At 38.8% G+C, this 20,936-nt stretch overlaps 2 protein-coding genes across 2 annotated transcripts in view; one reads left to right on the top strand and one right to left on the bottom strand.

The window, feature by feature from the left end:
* edaradd (EDAR-associated death domain) overlaps nucleotides 1–6,217 on the top strand; it is a 27,334-nt gene extending 21,117 nt beyond the window's left edge. Inside the window, exons 4-6 of the mRNA XM_046856673.1 lie at nucleotides 1–69; nucleotides 4,678–4,729; nucleotides 4,824–6,217. The exon at nucleotides 1–69 is cut by the window's left edge and continues 2 nt beyond it. Coding sequence (XP_046712629.1) covers nucleotides 1–69; nucleotides 4,678–4,729; nucleotides 4,824–5,212 — 510 coding nt within the window. The 3' untranslated portion in view covers nucleotides 5,213–6,217. The remainder of the gene's footprint in view (nucleotides 70–4,677; nucleotides 4,730–4,823) is intronic.
* A 1,868-nt stretch (nucleotides 6,218–8,085) lies between these two features.
* si:ch211-125o16.4 (neuroblast differentiation-associated protein AHNAK) lies at nucleotides 8,086–19,090 on the bottom strand. The gene is made up of 5 exons (XM_046856578.1): nucleotides 18,961–19,090; nucleotides 13,115–13,162; nucleotides 12,935–13,010; nucleotides 12,668–12,801; nucleotides 8,086–12,581 (listed from the first exon to the last, which is right to left on the bottom strand). The coding sequence occupies exons 2-5, from the start codon at nucleotides 13,115–13,117 to the stop codon at nucleotides 8,604–8,606; spliced, it is 4,191 nt and encodes a 1,396-aa protein (XP_046712534.1). The 5' UTR covers nucleotides 13,118–13,162; nucleotides 18,961–19,090; the 3' UTR covers nucleotides 8,086–8,603.
* Between the last annotated feature and the right edge of the window lie 1,846 nt (nucleotides 19,091–20,936).

Here is a 20,936-nt window from a genome sequence, read left to right as displayed (position 1 = left end):
AATGTGACTCTCCAGCTGAGCTCAGTGCCTCCAGGATACCTCACACCTCCCATGGACCGAATACAGCAGGTGAGTTACTTCTAACTATAAATAGTTAAAAAGTACATCATGTTATGGTTTAATAAGTAAAAAACTAATCTGTTTATTAAATGAAAGTTGCCGAGGTGCAACACATCAGTATTTTTATAGCACCTGAATCATTGTATTTTTTTCCACAGGAAGCAAAAATTTTACTGAACTACTGAATGTTTTTACCTTTTTAGTTTAAAGAGATCTGTTTTATAACGATGCACATCACATATCAGACACATATCTTCAAGTAGGGTTTATAACAAACTGCATTTAATTATAGTATTTTATTTAACAGTAAGTTTGTGGTGAATCTTGGACGCATTTATTTATAAAAGATTTGGGACTTTTAATGCTTGCTTTTGTTAGAAACCTGGAAAAATCTCCTGCTATAGAGCTCTGACCTTCAACCATATTCAACACCTTTGGGATGTGTGTGTGTGTGTGTGTGTGTGTGTAAATATATATATATATATATATATATATATATATATATATGCTTAGGTCCTGCACCCCAAAAGAGCTATTTTATGTCATTTATTTTATGAATTTCTTATATATATATTATATATATATAATATTTATTTATTATTTCAACATAAAACTCTATAAAAATAATTCCCTATAAGTGTTTTGGTGTATGGTGGTCTCCGCGAGACACCGGGAAAATCAGCCAGAATAATTAGTGATGTGGCAAATGCAATTTGGTGATAAACCGGGCGCGAGATTCCAACCGCGGGAAAGCGGGAGATTACTGTATATATATTAATGTATTTTATTCTGTAAAGCTACTTTTCAAAATGATATCGTTAGTGAAAAGTGCTGTATAAAATTGTATTTTCAAATGTTAGATTTTAATAAATACAATTTCACAAGAAATTATAATCAGAAATCTTTTTTTTTTTACATAGCAAAAACTAAGTATTCAATATATTTATTATTATATATTCATTTTTTCACGTGGTATTAAATCAAATCAAAATCAAATCAAATTCAATTTTATTTGTCACATACACATACATACAGGGTACAACATGCAGTGAAATGCTTTTTACTACGGTCCAGCATGAGGGAATAGGATGGGGAGAAATATAATACAAAGAAAAAAAGAAGACTGATAAATAAAGTATAAAAACTATAAAATACATAAAATTATATGAGAATTATCCACTTCTAGTGTTCCACTTATGCTGCTTATGTAAATGCATCTATAATTATGTATATACACACACCTTTTGCAGTACATATTTCTGCATGTAAAATGATGTATTGTTTTTCTCTCTCGTATAAATTCCTCTTTGTGAGTGCTGTGAGATTTCCTCCTCCTCCTCCTGGTCCTGGGGCCGTGTGATCACTCAGCATTTACTACACTTCATTTCCTGCAGGAAGTTTATTCTCAGATGTGCCAAAACCCCACACTGCAATTACTTTCTCTGGGTGTTTGGCGTAGACGTGTGTGTGCATGTCACACTGAACACTCGCTGTGTCTTTACTATGTACACTGCACACTTCAGCTTTTAGACAAGCTTTAGACATTTATTTTAATGTTCAAGCTGATATAATCATTTGTCATTCTCAGTGTGTGTGTGTGTGTGTGTGTGTGTGGGCACGAAATGCCAGGATGATATTAACGAGGTTGCCGGAATAGAGGTTAATTGGTGTCAGGTGATTTAATTGGTTTAGGTGTGAGGCAGCAACCTATAAAACCTGAACCACATCACAGCTCTGAGTTTAAGTGGATTATGGAAAACTGATGTCAGAGAAAGTCTGAGTAACGCTGAGGTAGATTTTCGGAACAACCTTGTTGTGACTCTGTTTAGAGCAGTGGAAATGTGGAAATCAGAGTTTTTTCCTCTGGTGACAAAATAAAGACTATCAATTATAATATATATTTTAATATAAAATTCATTTAAAGTTAGAAATTCTGAAGAAAGTACACGATGATTTTGGAAAATAAACTATTTGCTCCAAGCTTTCACATGGCACCTTTAACCTGTTAGCCTTTGCCACAGCTTTTAGGACTCACTTTAAATGTTAACACTTCCTGATAAAAGTGGACTCCATACACAATTTACATGTCTTAAAAAAGATTAACTCTCCGTTATTCAAAGCTGATATTGTTCAAAAAGAATATTTTTCACATCACTGCTTTATGCAAAAGTCAAGTCAATTTTATTTCTATTGCGCTTTTCACAACAGACATTGTCTCAAAGCAGCTTTACAGAAATCAACAGTGAAGGTGAATGGTGTGTGTTTATCCCTGATGAGCAGTTGTGGAGACTGTGGCAGGAAAAACTCCCTTAGATGTAATGAGGAAGAAACCTTGAGAGGAACCAGACTCAAAAGGGGAACCCATCCTTATTTGGGTGACATCAAGAGTTTGATCATAAATCTTTCAACAATACAGAACACTGGAGAGTGAGAACTAACATGATTACTGGAGTATAAGATTATAAGTGATGTTCTTTCTACAGTCTTTGGTATAAAAGTAGGAGCTACTGAGCTCAACATTTGTGATCATCACAGATCCAGCAACAGCTTCTCCATGCCAGAGCCTTTAAACACTCCAGGAGGTCCAATGTCAAACTCCACACATGCAGTGGGATCCAATTGGCACTGGTACGTCTCTAGATGGTTCGGGATGTTTGTGGCATCTACTTCTTTAAAGTCCATAATCTTCATGAGGTGGGAGGTGACTGGAGCTGGAGCAACGTCAGGATGCCTCGGGACGGGGAGAGAAAGAGAAGCAGTGGAGAGGAATTAGCGTAGCTGCTGTTCATGATATTAACAGCACAAGTTGATAATGTGCATGTGATCAGATGTTCTGGAGCACAAGGTTATGATGTGATGTGTGTTATGTGTAGAACTCGCTAAAAACATACGTCTTTAATCTGCACTTAAACTGGGAGAGTGTGTCTGAGCCCCGAACACCGTCAGGAAGACTATTCCAGAGTTTAGGAGCTAAATGTGAGAATGTTCTACCACCTTTAGTGGACTTTGCTATTCTAGGAACTACTAGAAGCCCAGAGTTTTGAGATCTCAGGGAGCGTGACAGATTGTAGCGTGTTAGAAGACTGGAGAGATACATGGAGATAAACCATTTAGTGTTTTGTAGGTAAGTAGCAGTAGTTTGTAGTGGATTTGAAACTTAACAGGAAGCCAATGTAGGGATGAGAAGATTGGGGTTATATGATCATATTTTCTCGACCTTGTAAGAACTCTGACTGCTGCATTCTGGACTAACTGAAGCTTGTTTATTAATGATGCAGGACATCCACCTAGTAATGCATTACAGTAGTCCAGTCTGGAGGTCATGAACGCATGGATGAGCTTCTCTGCATCAGATATAGACATCATGTTTCTTAGCTTAGAAATATTTCTAAGGTGAATGAAGGCTGTTTGTGTAACTTGGTTGATGTGATTTTTAAAAGATAAGTTGCTCTATAATAACTCCCAGGTCTTTTACTGTTGAACTAGTGGTTACAGAACATCCGTCTAAATGCAGGTTGAGATGCTGGAGCTTCTGTGTACTGGTTTTTGGGCCGATGAGCAAAATCTCCGTCTTATCAGAATTTAATAGTAGAAAGTTATGAGTCATCCAGTCTTTTAATTCTTTAATACACTCAGTTATCCGAGCTAATTGAGCTAATCTCAGATAAAACAACATTTTTAATTGTTAATTTTTCTTTGTTTTCTTTTTTGTAAACAAAGTCCAGTTAGCACGAGCTATAAACAGCTGTTTGTGCTGAACTGAGAGCTGCATCACTTCCTGGTTCGTCACCACGTGCTGCTTCGGCCACTAAGAGTTTATAAGGAATAATAAAACTAAGACTCACACGTGGGGAATAAACTCCTCCCATATATCGTTAGAATCCTGCACTCAAAGGCTACATTTTCCATCAGTCATTTAGTTTCCATAAGGGTTAATCCCTCCCACAGGAGATACGTAGAAAAAAGGTTTTAAAATTTGTTCTTATTAGAGATTTTGTCTTAAATTGTAGCTACGACATAAACGTTTATAAGTTTAAACCTGTCATACATGAGGTTTTGCTTTAGATTAAAACAAAGAAGACATTTTATATATACAATTTTACAGATTCTCTTATCAAACAAACAAAAAAACAAACTAATTGTGTCTGAAATTGTAGTAAAATGTACCTTATAGTTTCATATTGTAGAAACTTTCCCAGATTAAGTTTGATCAGATGGTCAGAAGTTTCCAGGTGTTTTTAGGTGCAAGTTAACACCGAAGAACGTTCCTTAGCTGTGGAACTCTCATCGAGGAACAACAGAAGAACAGTGTCCTGGTCACATGATTCAAATCCAGGCCTCTGATTTGTCCACCTGTGTTGGTTACTTTATTAGGGCTTTTGTTTTCCAAGAATCTGCTGAAGAAGTAATGTTCATGGGAGGTGACCATGGATGGAGATATGTGTGTTTGGAAGTTTACAAAACATCTAAAGCTGCTCACTACAGCAGAAACTTTGGACAGATGGTGTAAAGCATCTCATTCCCAGTTTCTTCACACGTCTTGGTCTTTTTCTGTCACGTGATGTTTTTTATTTTCTTTGATGTTAAACATGAACTTGACTTGGTTCTCTTGTGTAGCCTGTAGAAAATGACGCAAGCGCATTAATCTGTCCAGGATCCATTACTCCAGGTAAATGTATCACTTTACCTCCTTCTGCTTTTCTGTTTTTTATTACTGTTAAATGATTTTATACCTAATAACTGTCACAACTTCTCCCCCTTAGAGTTCACTCAAGATCTCCAGTGTTTGTCGAGCTCCTGTGAGAAGTGCCTCTGCTCAGTTCCACCTCCCAAAATCAGTGACCTCCTGGACGACGAGGATCTCCTCTACACACTGCGACTAAAGCTCGACCCTGCGCACTACACCGTCAAGAACTGGAAGAACTTTGCCAGCCGCTGGGGCATGAGCTACGACGAGCTGATGATGCTCGAGCAGCGGACGCACGGCTCCACCTCCCACAGTCCCACTCAGGAGTTCCTGTTCCGCTACAGCCAGAAACCGGTGACGGAGCTCACCAAGCTGTGCCAGTTTTACCAGCGCATCGATGTCCTGAGGCTCCTCCAACGGTGGGTGGAAAACGACTGGCCTTCACGCTGGAAACCAGTGCATTAGCAACAAAAACAAAATGGATGACTAATGAAAGAGGGACATGAGACTTGTGCTTTCTAAAAGCAAAGTGGACGATGGTAGACATGCTCGAGGTCTAAACGTGCTGCAGGACTGCTCCTGGTTCAGTTTTTAGACACTGTGGATTATCTTCATTATACAACCTGGTTTTATTTTTCTGTTTAAAAGCTTGAGATGTTTCAGGACTAAAAACTCATAGTGAATTGCTTTAATTAAGTTTAAACGGCATAACAGCAAATGTACATGTACATCATGGAACGTGTCGAAACGTGGCCTTCACTTATTATATTTACAGAGAAATAGCTTTTCCAGATTGACCTCTGAGAAACCTGTCAATTAAAGTTACAACAACAATAATAACTGAGGCAATCCTGAGATATGTTCTTAGAAATGAGGGTTCCTCATGGGTTCTTTGGATGGTTAAACATACTCTACACTGATTAAGAAGATATCCATTTTAATCATAAGGGGACAAGCTGAGAACTTTTAGTAGAGGGTTCATGTACAGAGTTCTAGGGCTGAGCAATATGACAAAATATCATGATACTTGAAGGTGCTTTTATGCTGCACAGTGTGCATGACGAGATTTCAATCAGCTGACAAACCATCCACAAAACGAGTCAAATCAGCAAAAAACATAAAACAGAGTTTGACAATACTTTAGTCATGCCTACAAAGATATCATGAAATTGATATATTGATATATTGATAAATTGATATATTGATAAATTGATATATTGATATATTGCTTGGCCCCATAACGTTCTGATCAAAACCCTGTATTAATAGGAACTGATTTGTTGTGTAGAACCTCACAGGGTTTATTGTTGAAGCTTTGATGTCCAGCATATTTTTATATAACTGTTCAGGTCTGCTGAATGGAATTATGGGATGTGTGTCACTGTTGCCTTATGGTTGAGACACAGATGTTCTCATGGTACCTTCTGAAAAGAACTTGGTTTAATACTGTAATTAAATCATATCATAAAATCTGCTTTTCATGAGTTGGAGTGGAAGATCTCCTGCTGTAGAGTGCCAACACTATTGCACACCTTTGGGATGAATGTGAACACTGACTGCACCCCAGACCTACATCACTACCTGACTTTACTAACACCCGTGTAGCTGAATGAATCTCCACAAAATCGAGTGGAACATCTTCCCAGAAGAGTGGAGCTCATTATATCAGCAACTATAATAACATTCCGAATAATCAAAAGCCTGAGACTTTACATCACTAATTATTCTCAGCTAATTAATTTACATCACTAATTATTCTCAGCCACATGCAGCCAGTCATTTGCAAAAAACCAATGCTTGATATGAGCGAGCGGGTGGGTCCAACAGTTAGTCCCGCCCACTTCTGATTAAAAGAGTAAGTGTTGCTGTGAGCAGAAGAGATTGTTGATCATTGATCATTTCACTGACTCTGATCTTTGAATTCTGTTCAGAAAAATGAACAAATCTTAAAATGTATTTGAATAAAATTGAATAAAAATGGTATTTTCAGAAGCCAAATGTACGGTGGCCGAGAAGTGCAAAACAAATTAATAAATCCGAAAACACAACGACAAAAGTCAGACAAACCGGAAAAGGTAGGTATAGCTTGTGAACGTAAACTTACAGATCATTGGATGAGACACCTGTCAGTCAAGATATACAGGTGAATGACAGGTGTCTCGTCCAATGATTGCTAAGTTTCCGTTCACAAACTACCTACCTTTTCCAGTTTGTCTGACTTTTGTCGTTGTGTTTTCGGGTTTGTTAATTTGTTTTCGGATTTGTTAATGTGTTTTGCACTTCTCGGCCAACGTACAAATGTCCTCAGATGCAAACTTTTCAACATGTTCTATCCGAAGAATAGAAAAAAAGGTCTTTCAGCCAAAAACAGGCTCTGTACAGGAAACGCACCTCCTGAAACTCGTCAGTAACATCGATGGATCCTGCAGTTCCAGACGCTCGCTAAGCAACTCATAAAAAATTGAAATGGGGTGAAAATGGGTTGATGATTACTGTTACATTCTTAGCTGTGTGTTTGGCTCAGATTAGCAACGTAAGCTAACTTTTATAATTCTGTACATTCGGTTCAGTGCCACCACAGACACCACGCCCACTTCCCCTCATTTTCTTCTTAACTTCTCATACACAGTTAATGAGAGTGTATTTAAGAGGAAAAGATCAAAACATGCTCATTCTTCCACTTTCTGCATCAGAGAATAAACAGGAACTAAAGTCATGAGGAACTAAGGGATGACACGTGGCATAGGAACATTCCATTTACATTTACAAGCCCTTTTCCAGAACAACTTACAATGAACTCATTTTGACACTGAGCAGGTGAAGGTTAAGGGCCTTGCTCAGGGGCCCAGCAGTTGTAGCTTAGTGGTTCTTGGATTTGGACTCGCCGTATTCCGGTCAGAAGGCCGACTTCCTAAACACTAAGGTACCACAGGATCCCAGGCTCCACACTCACATACAGAAAACTTTACACTGTTTATTTTGGAAAGTTCCCACAGATGGCGTAGCGACGCGGCTTCTCAAAATCATTTCACACTGTTGATAATGTTTAAGGGTTTTTTAATATTGGGTTTTTTCTGGAGGTTTGATATTGGATTTTTTAATAATTTTTCTTTAAACATGTAAGCAGGAGAAAAGTCGTCTGAGAAATGAGACTAATCACGAATCTAAAAGTGCACTTCATGTTCTACATTAAGTGTGAACTCTTAATAGACCTACAGTACGCTCCTGCAGCCAGGCTGTTTTATTGTTTTATTAATAAATGTGTTGATTTTGATAAAGACGATGGGTCGTAATGCAAAAGCGAAGATATTCAACCAAAAAACAACGCAAAGATTTCGAGTCTGAATTTTAATTTCTTGAAAAAATACACAGTGGAATGCAAATTTAATGTAAATATTTTACAGTTAGAGAAACACAAAGTACAAACAGAAAAGTTTGTAAATAAACAGTAAATAAACATGTATTTTCCCATTAGCAACAATACTGATAGATAAAATATGAAGAAAAAAGCTAAATATCATCTTCATTTATATTCGCTTTAATTGCACAGAAAATGGTTTAGAATGTAAATGAAACTCAAATCCTTCATCATTCTTGGAAATATTTCATGATTGACATCCTGAGACTTCATGCAAAATACTTAAAATAAGAATATTAAACCCGTGTAAATAAAAGAACAAATTCTTTTTTTTTGTTTATAAATTTGAAATAATGTCTTTATATTTAGTGAATAAAATCTGGGATTAGAAAATAAAATAGATATAAAAGCCATAATATTAATGTAAACAAAGAAAATATAATAAAATACAAATGTTATAATGTTAGCTAGTTAAAGATTTAAGTTTGGAAGCTACTTCTATGAACTGGTGTTCAAGCAGAGCATGTTGTCGAGACTCAGAGAAAGTTTCTCTTCTTCACTAGGTGGGTTCCCCAGTAGAGTCTTGTTATTTGTGTCAGGAGCTGTGAAACTAGATGTTGGTCGTTTGTGTTTAAAAGAACTGTCGGGTGAATCATCAGAAGGCTCTGTGAGATCGTACATGGACCGTGTTGCAAAAAGTCGTAGCCTTTCTTTGATGTCTACAGGTGGTGTTTGTCTGAGGTTTCCTGAGGATGCTCTCCATCCAGCTTTGACTCTGGGCAGAGTGGGAACTGTGAAGTTCTCGGATGGTGATTCTGTTTTATCGAGGTTGGTGTTCATACCAACAGCTGCAGTAGTTTCTTGCCTGAAATTGTCAAATCTGCTGTTGGGAAGTCGGTGTGTCTTGAACATGGGCATGTCTTTTGGAAGAACGACACCTGCGTTAGCATCGACCTCACCTCCATCCATGTTTGCATCAACGGTATCTACGGTCGCTCCTATGGACCCATGATTTGTACGTCTGAATGGCCACTTAAATTTACTCTTAGGCACATCTACATCAACATTGGAATCTGGAGACTGAACATTAACTGTTGCTTTGGGTGAACTCAAATCCACGTTCATGCTCTCGACCTTGGGGGCAGACAAGCTCACGTCAGGTTCACCAATTTCAGGGGTTTTAACTTTTGGACTGGAAAAATTTAATTTTTTTAATGTTGGAAATTTAATCTTTCCCTTGGGGGCATCTATATCAATACTGGGTCCTTTAAGATCAGCTGTAGGTAAGTTCACACTGGCATCTGGAACTTTGATATCTGCATCAATTTTGGGGGCTGACAGGCTGAGGTCTGGACTTTTAACCGATGCATTGGCATCAACTTCTGGGGTCTTTTTGGATTTTTTGAAAGTAAAAAATTTAAACTTTCCAGATGGGGTCTCTACTTCTGGAGTCTCAACATTCACTTCTGGAACCCTCAGGTCTACATCTGGGCTTGAGAGATCAACATTTGGTGCACTCATATTAAGATCAGGTCCTCTGAGATCAGCTTTAGGTAGATCCACATCTACATTTGGTGCATTCAGGTCTGCATCAAGATCTGCTCCTTTGAACTTTGGTCCAGAGACATTAAACTTGGGCATCTTGAGGTGTGGCATTTTAAACTTTCCAGAAGGTGCATCAATGCTGGCATCCGGAACATTCAGATCTACATCAGGGGCTTGTAGGCTTCCCTTTGGCAAGTTCAGGTCTACATCTGGGCCTGAAAGATCAACATTTGGTGGACTCAGGTTAAGATCAGGTCCTCTGAGATCAGCTTTAGGTAGATCAATGTCTGTGTTTGGTGCATTCAGATCTGCATCAAGATCTGGTCCTTTAACCTTTGGTCCAGAGACATTAAATTTAGGCATCTTGAGGTGTGGCATTTTGAACTTTCCAGAAGGTGCATCAATGCTGGCATCTGGAACCTTCAGATCTACATTGGGGCCTTGAAGATTTCCCTTTGGCAAGTGCAGGTCAACATCTGGGCTTGAAAGATCAACATTTGTTGCCTTTAAGTTAAGTCCTGGTCCTTTCAAATCAGCTTTAGGTAGATCCAAATCTATTTTTGGTGTCTCTAAGTCTGCATCAATATCTGCTCCTTTGAACTTTGGTCCAGAGGCATTAAACTTGGGCATCTTGAGGTGTGGCATTTTAAACTTTCCAGAAGGTGCATCAATGCTGGCATCTGGAACATTCAGATCTACATCAGGGGCTTGTAGGCTTCCCTTTGGCAACTTCAGGTCTACATCTGGGCCTGAAAGATCAACATTTGGTGCACTCAAGTTAAGATCAGGTCCTCTGAGATCAGCTTTAGGTAGATCAATGTCTATGTTTGGTGCATTCAGATCTGCATCAAGATCTGGTCCTTTAACCTTTGGTCCAGAGACATTAAATTTAGGCATCTTGAGGTGTGGCATTTTTAACTTTCCAGAAGGTGCATCAATGCTGGCATCTGGAACATTCAGATCTACATTGGGGCCTTGAAGATTTCCCTTTGGCAAGTTCAGGTCAACATCTGGGCCTGAAAGATCAACATTTGGTGCCTTTAAGTTAAGTCCTGGTCCTTTCAAATCAGCTTTAGGTAGGTCCAAATCTATTTTTGGTGTCTCTAAGTCTGCATCAATATCTGGTCCTTTGAACTTTGGTCCAGAGGCATTAAACTTGGGCATCTTGAGGTGTGGCATTTTAAACTTTCCAGAAGGTGCATTGATGCTGGCATCTGGAACATTCAGTTCTACATCAGGGGCTTGTAGGCTTCCCTTTGGCAAGTTCAGGTCTACATCTGGGCTCGAAAGATTAACATTTGGTGCACTCAAGTTAACATCAGGTTTACTGAGATCAGCTTTAGGTAGATCAATGTTTATGTTTGGTGCATTCAGGTCTGCATCAAGATCTGGTCCGTTAACCTTTGGTCCAGAGACTTTAAATTTAGGCATCTTGAGGTGTGGCATCTTGAGCTTTCCAGAAGGTGCATCAATATTAGGGGCATTTAGGTCCACATTAGGGCCCTTGATTTCTCCTTTTGGTAAGTTCAAATCAGGAGCAGAGAGGTTGAGATCTGGTGATTTTGCTTGAAGGTTAAGGTTTGGATTCTTCAACTCAGCTTTGGGTAAATCTATATTGGGTACAGCTAAAGAACCATCAATCACAGGTGCTTTTAGGTCCACATTAGGCCCTTTGATCTCAGCTGATGGTAGGTTCATATCCACATCTGGTGTTTGCAAATTTGCATCAACATTTGGTGCTTTTACTCGTGGGCCAGTGTGACTAAATTTAGGGAATTTAATATGTGGCTTCTTTAATTTGGAAGATGAGACATCGATTTTTGGAGCTTTTAGGTCTACATCTGGAGTTTTTATGTCTAGGTCTGGTGTACCAATATCACCTTCTACTTTTGGTGCAGAGACTTTGAGATCTGGTGCTTTGGCATCTATGGTTGGCCCTTTGAGTTTAGCTCTGGGCAAGTTCATGTCTACATCCATATCTGGGGTGTTTATTTCTGCATCAAGATTGGGCCCTTCTAATTTAGATTTATTCAGACCAAACTTTGGTAGTTTCAAAGTGGGAAACTTGGATTTTCCAGAGGGGGCATCAATATTTATTTTTGGAGCATTAACATCCACATCTGGGACATCACCATTGATGTTCGGTGCATTGATACCTGCATTCACTTTAGGAGCTGATAGATCGAGTTCTGGAGGATTTACATTGGTATCAATGTCTCCCAACTGCCCTTTCACTTTCCCTTTTGGTCTCTTGAACTTTGGCCATTTAATTTTAGCAGATGGGCTTTCAACATTTGGTGTATCAATGCCAACTTCAGGGCTTATGAGTTCAGCGTCAGGTAAATTCACATCCACATCCTGGCTCTTTAAGTCAGCTTTGAGATTTGGAACAGACAGATCAGCTTCAGGTGTCTTTACTTTAGGCTTTGAGAGACCCCAGTTTGCTTTGGGCCATTTAATTTTACTTAAAGGTGCATCAATTTGTTCATCTGGAAGATCTGCTTTAAGTTTTGGGCCTTTCAGTTCAGCGTTTGGCAAATTAACATCTACATCAGGTGCGTTGAGATCTAAGTCATTGGAACTGCCCTTAAAGTTTGGCATATGAAACTTAGGAGCCTTATAGGACAGTTCCGGTGTCCCTATTTGTGGAGAATTCACTGTTGGAGAAGAGATGCTACCATCTAGATTTGCACCTTTGATTTTGGGTCCCGTCATGCCGAAGGTCGGCATTGTGAACTTGCCCCCGTCCTCGACTGTCAGCTTCGGTGTGGAACCCTTTAGATTCATCTGTGGAAGTTCTCCATTCACAGACGGAGCTGTAAGGTTACCTTTAGCCCCAGGGAGACTTAAATCCCCATTCAACCCAAAGATATCAGCTGATGGGGCTTTCAATTTTGGAACTTCACCCTTTAAAAGTAAGTCGGCATATTTCTATGGAAATTGAATGAAAAAAAAAAATCAGGAAAACATTACAATATATAGTCGAACAAACAAAGGTTTAGATTGAGGTTGCTTACCACTCCAGTGTTTGCTCTGCCATTGGTTTTAATTTCCAGGTTTTCATCATAAGAATGAAGGAATTTGAGTAATTTCAGAGCTTCATCACTATTTAGGTGATCCAAGTGAATTTTGGCAGCAAGAATCTTCTCATCTACAAACAATCCAACAGTTGTTACGAATCAGTTTTCCAACAATGATTTTTTTTCTCTAAGCTTTAAATGTTTCCTCACAGTTTTTCAAAAACTTTTAACTGCTTCCTCATAACCCCAAAGCCTGGTCATTACCTTGATTTAAGCTGACTGCAGGTTCCTTAATTGCAGCATTAAAAGCTCCACTGACTGAAGTTCCTATTTCCCCATTCTGAAAGTCATTGTTAATAAAACAGGATTATTTTTGAATGTTTAAAGTAAAACTTTTAACTGAAATAGAAGCAAAGTCACACTCACACAGTGAAGGAAACTTACCATTATCTCGTAATTATCTCTGCATAGCACAGAAAAAAGCCTCCTGATCTGTTGAGAAAACATGGAGATAAAAATCATTTCTAAAGTCGGCAGGTCAAGTTAGATTATCCTTCAAATAATATCTTCTGCTTTCTATCATTTCTTTCTCTTTCCCTCTGTATGGATAATGTTCTTCACCATCATGTCCTGATCAGGTCACACTCAAATACTTAGCATGCTTTGGGTATTAATGTTCAGCAATGATGCACAACCAGTTGGGACAGTTGGGAGGAAAAAATAAATAAATGTGTGCATGTGCTACTTTTCTCCTCTGCCACGTCCTTTGAAACGAATAAGGAAGATGTTTGTGTTTGAGGCACATGATCTTTTTTTTTTTGTATGTTGACATGTTGATATTTTACACACAAATGGAAAGTTTTTGTGTGTGTGTGTGTGTGTGTGTGTGTGTGTGTACAGTATATTTTCTGGAGTTCTACATGCATGCAGATCTCACTCTGGTACATTATACAGGTAAAATCAATAGAAATACAACTGGAAAGAATTTTTGCATTAACTGCAAACTAATAAATAAAAACATGGCTGATTTAAAATAAGAGAATAATCAGTATAGGGTTGAATCTGGAGAAGGATTTCTGAACATGTTCTTTTGACCACGGATTGTTTTTTGAAGTGAAAGATGTGTATTTTTGCTGTACGAGTGCACGAGATTCGCTGTGGATTTCCCCATCGAGCTGTCACAACGTCGCTATAATCTCTACTTGTTTATTCAATAAAACATTTAAAGAAACACAATATGATGATTAATGCATGTAGTTATATTTTGTGTAGAATTGCATCCTTTTTGTAAAGTTGTCATAGTGGAATTCTATGAAAATCACACAGTTTTATGTGTTTACTACACACTCACTAACACACACACTAACACACTCACTAAAACACTCACTAACACACACTCACACACACTCACACACTCACTAAAACACTCACTAACACACATTAGCACACACTAACACACTGAATCACTCACTAACACACACTAACACACACACTCACTAACACACTAACACACTCAATAACACACTCACCAACACACTAACACACTCAATAACACACTCCCCAACACACTAACACACTCAATAACACACTCCCCAACACACTAACACACTCACTAACACACACTAACACACTAACACACTCAATAACACACTCCCCAACACACTCAATAACACACTCACAACCATCTGATCCAATGTCAAACATCTTAACCACAGAGCTAGTGTAGTGTAGTGTAGTATAGTGTAGTGTAGCAGTGTAGTGTAGTATGGTGTAGTGTAGAGTAGTGTAGTGTAGTATAGTGTAGTGTGGTATGGTGTAGAGTAGAGTGGTGTAGTATGGTGTAGTGTAGTATAGTGTAGTGAAGTGTAGTATAGTATAGAGTAGTGTAGAGTGGTGTAGTGTGGTGTGGTGAAGTGTAGAGTGGTGTGGAGTGGTATCGTATAGTGTAGTGTAGTATAGTATAGTGTAGTGTAGTGTAGTGTAGTGTAGTGTAGTATAGTGTAGTGTAGTATAGTATAGTGTAGTGTAGTATAGTATAGTATAGTGTCATATAGTGTAGTGTAGTATAGTGTAGTGTAGTATCGTATAGTGTAGTGTGTGTAGTGTAGTGTAGAGTAGTGTGGTGTGGTATGGTGTAGAGTAGAGTAGTGTAGCAGTGTAGTGTAGTATAGTGTAGAGTAGAGTAGTGTAGTATGGTGTGGTGTAGTATAGTGTAGTGAAGTGTAGTATAGTATAGAGTAGTGTAGAGTAGTGTAGTGTGGTGTGGTGAAGTGTAGAGTAGTGTAGAGTAGTGTAGAGTAGAGTAGTGTGTAGTATAGTATAGTGTGGTGTAGAGTAGTGTAGAGTAGTGTAGCAGTGTAGTATAGAGTAGTGTAGTGCAGTATAGTGTAGTGTAGAGTGTGTAGTGTAGTGTAGTGTAGTATAGTGTAGTGAAGTGTAGAGTAGTGTAGAGTAGTGTAGTGAGTGTAGAGTAGTGTAGTGTAGTGAGTGTAGAGTAGTGTAGAGTAGTGTGTAGTGTAGTATAGTATAGTGTAGAGTAGTGTAGTGTAGAGCAGTGCAGTGTAGAGCAGTGTAGTGTAGAGTAGTGGTGTGGTGTAGTGTAGTATAGTGTAGAGCAGTGTAGAGTAGTGTGTAGTGTAGTGTAGTGCAGTGTAGAGTAGTGTGAGTGTAGAGTAGTGTAGAGTAGTGTAGTATAGTGTAGAGAGTGGTGTAGTGTAGTAGTGTAGAGCAGTGTAGTGTAGTATAGTGTAGAGCAGTGCAGTGTAGTGTAGTGTAGTGCAGTGTAGAGCAGTGCAGTGTAGAGCAGTGTAGTGTAGTATAGTGTAGAGTAGTGTAGAGTAGAGTAGTGTAGAGCAGTGTAGTGTAGTGCAGTGTAGTGTAGTATAGTGTAGAGTAGTGTAGAGTAGTGTGAGTAGTGTAGAGTAGTGTAGTGTAGTAGTGTAGTATAGTGTAGAGTAGTGTAGTGTAGTGTAGTAGTGTAGAGTAGTGTAGTGTAGTATAGTGTAGAGTAGTGTGGAGTAGTGTGGAGTAGTGTAGTATAGTGTGGAGTAGTGTAGTGTATTATAGTGTAGAGTAGTGTAGTGTAGTGTAGTATAGTGTAGAGTAGTGTAGTGTAGTATAGTGTAGAGTGTAGTGTAGTGTAGTATAGTGTAGAGTAGTGTAGTGTAGTATAGTGTAGTGTAGTGTAGTATAGTGTAGTGTAGTGTAGTATAGAGTAGAGTAGTGTAGTGTAGTGTAGTATAGTGTAGTGTAGTATAGTGTAGTGTAGTGTAGTATAGTGTAGTGTAGTGTAGTGTAGTGTAGCTGTTTTCTTGTGTGTAATCAGTTTAGATAAATAAAACTGAGTGAAAGTTAAAGAAAGAAAAGTAAAGAACTGCAGCAACTTTTAGGTCGAGTTACAAAGGAAGATGAAGATTAAAGGCTCATTTATAACAAATTAAACGTATTATTATTATTATTATTATTATTATTATTATTATTATTATAAGTAGCTGTTTAATTCAAAACATCATGAAAATGAATGAAAAGACAAAGTTTTAAGTTGAAATCCCAGAAAGTATTTCATTGTTTTGTGTCAGTGTGTGAGTAAATGCATGAAGTAAATTATGACTAAATTCTCACTGCTGTGTTCTTCTTATTACACACACTTTAGCTTGTACAGTTGTGTGTGGTGGTCTGGTGGTGTGTTACGGGTCCTCTTCAGTTGTTCCTGTATTAAGAGTGTATTACGGTGTCAAAGACATTCAGGCTGTAAATGTTCAGATGATCAGTAAAGCGATCAGATGATCCACTCTGGAGAACTTTGAGGATGGATTTGGACTGCAATTAATATCTACAGTCAGGACCACAGTTCTGCATGTTAACGTCCATCACTGAACACTTTAAAACCTCAACACTGATGGAACTGTAATAATATACATTCAGTGTTGAGGATGAGTCTGGTTCCTCTCAAGGTTCCTTTTCAAGTTTGGTTCATTAGGGATAAAATTATAGAAAATAAACTTATAGACGTATAGAACTTTTACATTCCAAGTTTCTCTCTGTAGAGCTGCTTTGGGAAAAATCCACTGTTAAAAACACGACATAAATAAAACTGAATTCAATATTCGGATGAAGTTGAGTGACACAGCTGGCAGCCAATCAGCTGCAAATTCATTTCATTACATCCATAAATATATGCAGTTAATGAAACACTGTGTTTACTGTAACATGTGATCAGTGGAGTGTGGCATGTGGGCGTGGCCAGGGTTAACTTTAGATCTGAAAACTAATAGGAGGTTTTTCCTCCCAAATTCTCTGTACTCGATGATGATGACGATGAAGATGATGATGATGATGAGGATGATTTTAGTGATTATGATTCAGTTCAGGATTATTTCTGTAGCACTTTTAACAGTGGACATCGTCCCGAAGCAGCTTCACAGAAATAAATAAATTACACATATACATTTTTGCTTTATAAATGTATCCCTGATGAGTGAGACAGTGGTGATGGTGGTGGTGATTTTGAGAAGATATGTAAAAGAAACCTTGAGAGGAACCATCCTCATTAGAGAACCTCCTCCTCCACACTGGACATCCATTTATTGCAGTTCAATGATGGAGATTTGAGTGTAAAACTTCTAAAAACGTTTGGATGAAAGAAGAAGATAAATGCTTGTGATTTCTTCTCTGATCTTCAGATTTTGTGGAACTGAAGTTCCCGGCATGGGACTGAGGAAACATCACACCACTCTCTCTATACTGTAGGATCACTCTGGCAAACCGTTCGAGATGTTCCTTTGGGTTTGCTGAATATGTACAGCGTTGTAACTCAAGTGCATATTGCTGAAGATCTCAAAGCAGATTGAACGTCAGAAGTCGCATCTCCATGTTGCTCACTTTCATACGAGTAAACAGACGCTTCATCACTCGTAAGCATTAACAACCTTCACACTGAATTCTGTAAAGCTCCTGTGGTGGATGTTCATGGTGCTATGCAATTAGAATTTAGTGAAATGTTTGGTTTAGTTCCTTGAGGTTCCAACAGCAGCTCTTTATCAAACCTGGGATTTGAATTCACAACCTCTGTAAAAGAGAAGCTGCTGGGTTTCAGGTGAAACTTGTGAGATGTCAGCAGAAATTCCTGCACTGGATTCTAAACAGAACTGCGCAACACAAACACCCATTAAACCCTCGGCTTCAGAACATTCAAACAGTCATTATCTACACTATCTCTAGGCGTGTGTTTGTGTGCGCACGTGTGTGTTTGTGTGTGTGTGTGTGTGTGTGTGTGTGTGTTAGCGATACACCATCTCATGCCACTGGAATGTGAAGCATGGAGTTGGGTTTTGGGGTAGAAGGTGTAAAACCCGTCAGTTCGGATGAGTCAAGGCTGGAATACCTGAGCCTGCTGCATTTTTCTACTCACACACACACACACACACACACACACACACACACTCTCTCTCTCTCTCTCTCTCTCTCTTACTCATCTTTCACCTCTTTTCATCCATTCCATTAAATCTAGTCATATTCATTAATGGTTCTGCATCTCATTACAGGGTGTAACCAATCAGATGCCTCCATTCATTCTCATTCTCCAGACATCATTCTACACCAATTCCTTACATATATATACATATATACAGCTCAGTGTCTCAGATTACAGACACACACAAACACACACATAATCTTCAGTCCTATTTTCTGCCTATGAACATGAGAAAGCCATGATGGAGTATCACATGAAGCTGCTCAGTAGGAGAACTCAACTCCATCCTCAGAAGCAGAACTTCTCTCTCTGGAGATGTATTTCCTCTCAAAACTTCTCTGTGCATTTCTGTGTTTTTTTTCCCCTCAATTTTCCCCTTAAGATTTCAGACTTTTTCGTCTGGAGATGATCTCAGGGTTTTATCATCTATTATCAATACAAAGCTGTGGAGCTCTTAATGAGGAGAACATGGAGATTCTGTATATCACAGTGAGATGGATGAGGACTGCTAATAATAATAATACTCATTTATATTGCACACACACACACACACACACACACACACACGTACTTCAAATGATCTGAGCTTAAAATATAAGTAAAGATGTATATAATGATGAAAGGTTGTTTGTCCTTCATGGTGCAGAAGTTAGAAAAATACACTGATACATGTGTCATATGTACACACACACACACACACACACACACACACACACACACACACACATTCTGGGTAGCAAATGTGTGTGTGTGTGTGTGTGTGAGTGAGATAGAGAGAGAGAGAGAGAGAGAGAGAGAGAGAGAGAGAGACTCTAACCTGATGGTGATGGTGATGGTGATGCCAAGGTGAAAAGGTTCCTCTCTTCTGATGTTCTCTCACCTACAGTCCAACTGCATGTGATTCCCTCCTGCACTCGCTTGGTCACTCCTACAGCCACTGACTGATAAACACCAAACCCAGCAACCAAACAGGTTCCAGCATACACACACACACACACACACACACACACACACACACACACACACAGAAACCTGGTGAACACACACACACACACACACACAGATACCTGGCAAACACACACACACACACACACACACACACACACAGAAACCTGGCGAATACACACACACACACACACACACACACACACACACACACACACACACAGTCTTCATATACAGTGAGGAAAATAAGTATTTGAACACACTGCTATTTTGCAAGTTCTCCCACTTAGAAATCATGGAGGGGTCTGAAATTGTCCTCGTAGGTGCATGTCCACTGTGAGAGACATAATCTAAAAAAAAAATCCAGAAATCACAATATATGATTTTTAAACTATTTATTTGTATGATACAGCTGCAAATAAGTATTTGAACACCTGTCTATCAGCTAGAATTCTGACCCTCAAAGACCTGTTAGTCTGCCTTTAAAATGTCCACCTCCACTACATTTATTATCCTAAATTAGATGCACCTGTTTGAGGTCGTTAGCTGCATAAAGACACCTGTCCACCCCATACAATCAGTAAGAATCCAACTACTAACATGGCCAAGACCAAAGAGCTGTCCAAAGACACTAGAGACAAAATTGTACACCTCCACAAGGCTGGAAAGGGCTACAGGGAAATTGCCAAGCAGCTTGATGAAAAAAGGTCCACTGTTTGAGCAATCATTAGAAAATGGAAGAAGCTAAACATGACTGTCAATCTCCCTCAGACTGGGGCTCCATGCAAGATCTCACCTCGTGGGGTCTCAATGATCCTAAGGAAGGTGAGAAATCAGCCCAGAACTACACGGGAGGAGCTGGGACCATTGTTTCCAAGGTTACTGTTGGTAATACACTAAGACGTCATGGTTTGAAATCATGCATGGCACGGAAGGTTCCCCTGCTTAAACCAGCACATGTCCAGGCACGTCTTAAGTTTGCCAATGACCATTTGGATGATCCAGAGGAGTCATGGGAGAAAGTCATGTGGTCAGATGAGACCAAAATAGAACTTTTGGGTCATAATTCTACTAAACGTGTTTGGAGGAAGAAGAATGATGAGTACCATCCCAAGAACACCATCCCTACTGTGAAGCATGGCCAGAACCCTGACTGATCTAGAGAAGATCTGTGTGGAGGAGTGGGCCAAAATCCCTCCTGCAGTGTGTGCAAACCTGGTGAAAAACTACAGGAAACGTTTGACCTCTGTAATTGCAAACAAAGGCTACTGTACCAAATATTAACATTGACTTTCTCAGGTGTTCAAATACTTATTTGCAGCTGTATCATACAAATAAATAGTTAAAAAATCATATATTGTGATTTCTGGATTTTTTTATTTTTTTTAGATTATGTCTCTTACAGTGGACATGCACCTACGATGAAAATTTCAGACCCTCCATGATTTCTAAGTGGGAGAACTTGCAAAATAGCAGCGTGTTCAAATACTTATTTTCCTCACTGTAACTTCCTAAAATCATTCGTATTATTTTATAATAAAACATTTACACAAATCTAGAACCCTTGCGAGGTTCTCCAGCCTCCACACCACCACAGGATCTTCTCATGACAAAGTTCTCCAACTAGATCTTTTTATTTTCTATTTGTGGATAGAACACTTTATTGTTTTGATATGACTTGTACAGAATCCTGTAACTGAGAACACTGAGAACCTGTACACTGTTATACAGAGAACTCTGAACAACCACCATGAGAAACGTGGCTTTGAGTTATCAAGCAAAGAACACTTAGAGAACAGTTAGAGAGCCTAATTGTTCCATAGAGTGTGCGTATAAAACAATACATTC

This window comes from Silurus meridionalis, chromosome 8, assembly GCF_014805685.1.
Source record: "Silurus meridionalis isolate SWU-2019-XX chromosome 8, ASM1480568v1, whole genome shotgun sequence".
NCBI classification, from domain to species: Eukaryota; Metazoa; Chordata; class Actinopteri; order Siluriformes; family Siluridae; genus Silurus; species Silurus meridionalis.
The sequence above is the reverse complement of the archived record's forward strand: the minus strand, read 5'-3'. Positions and strand labels throughout refer to the sequence as shown.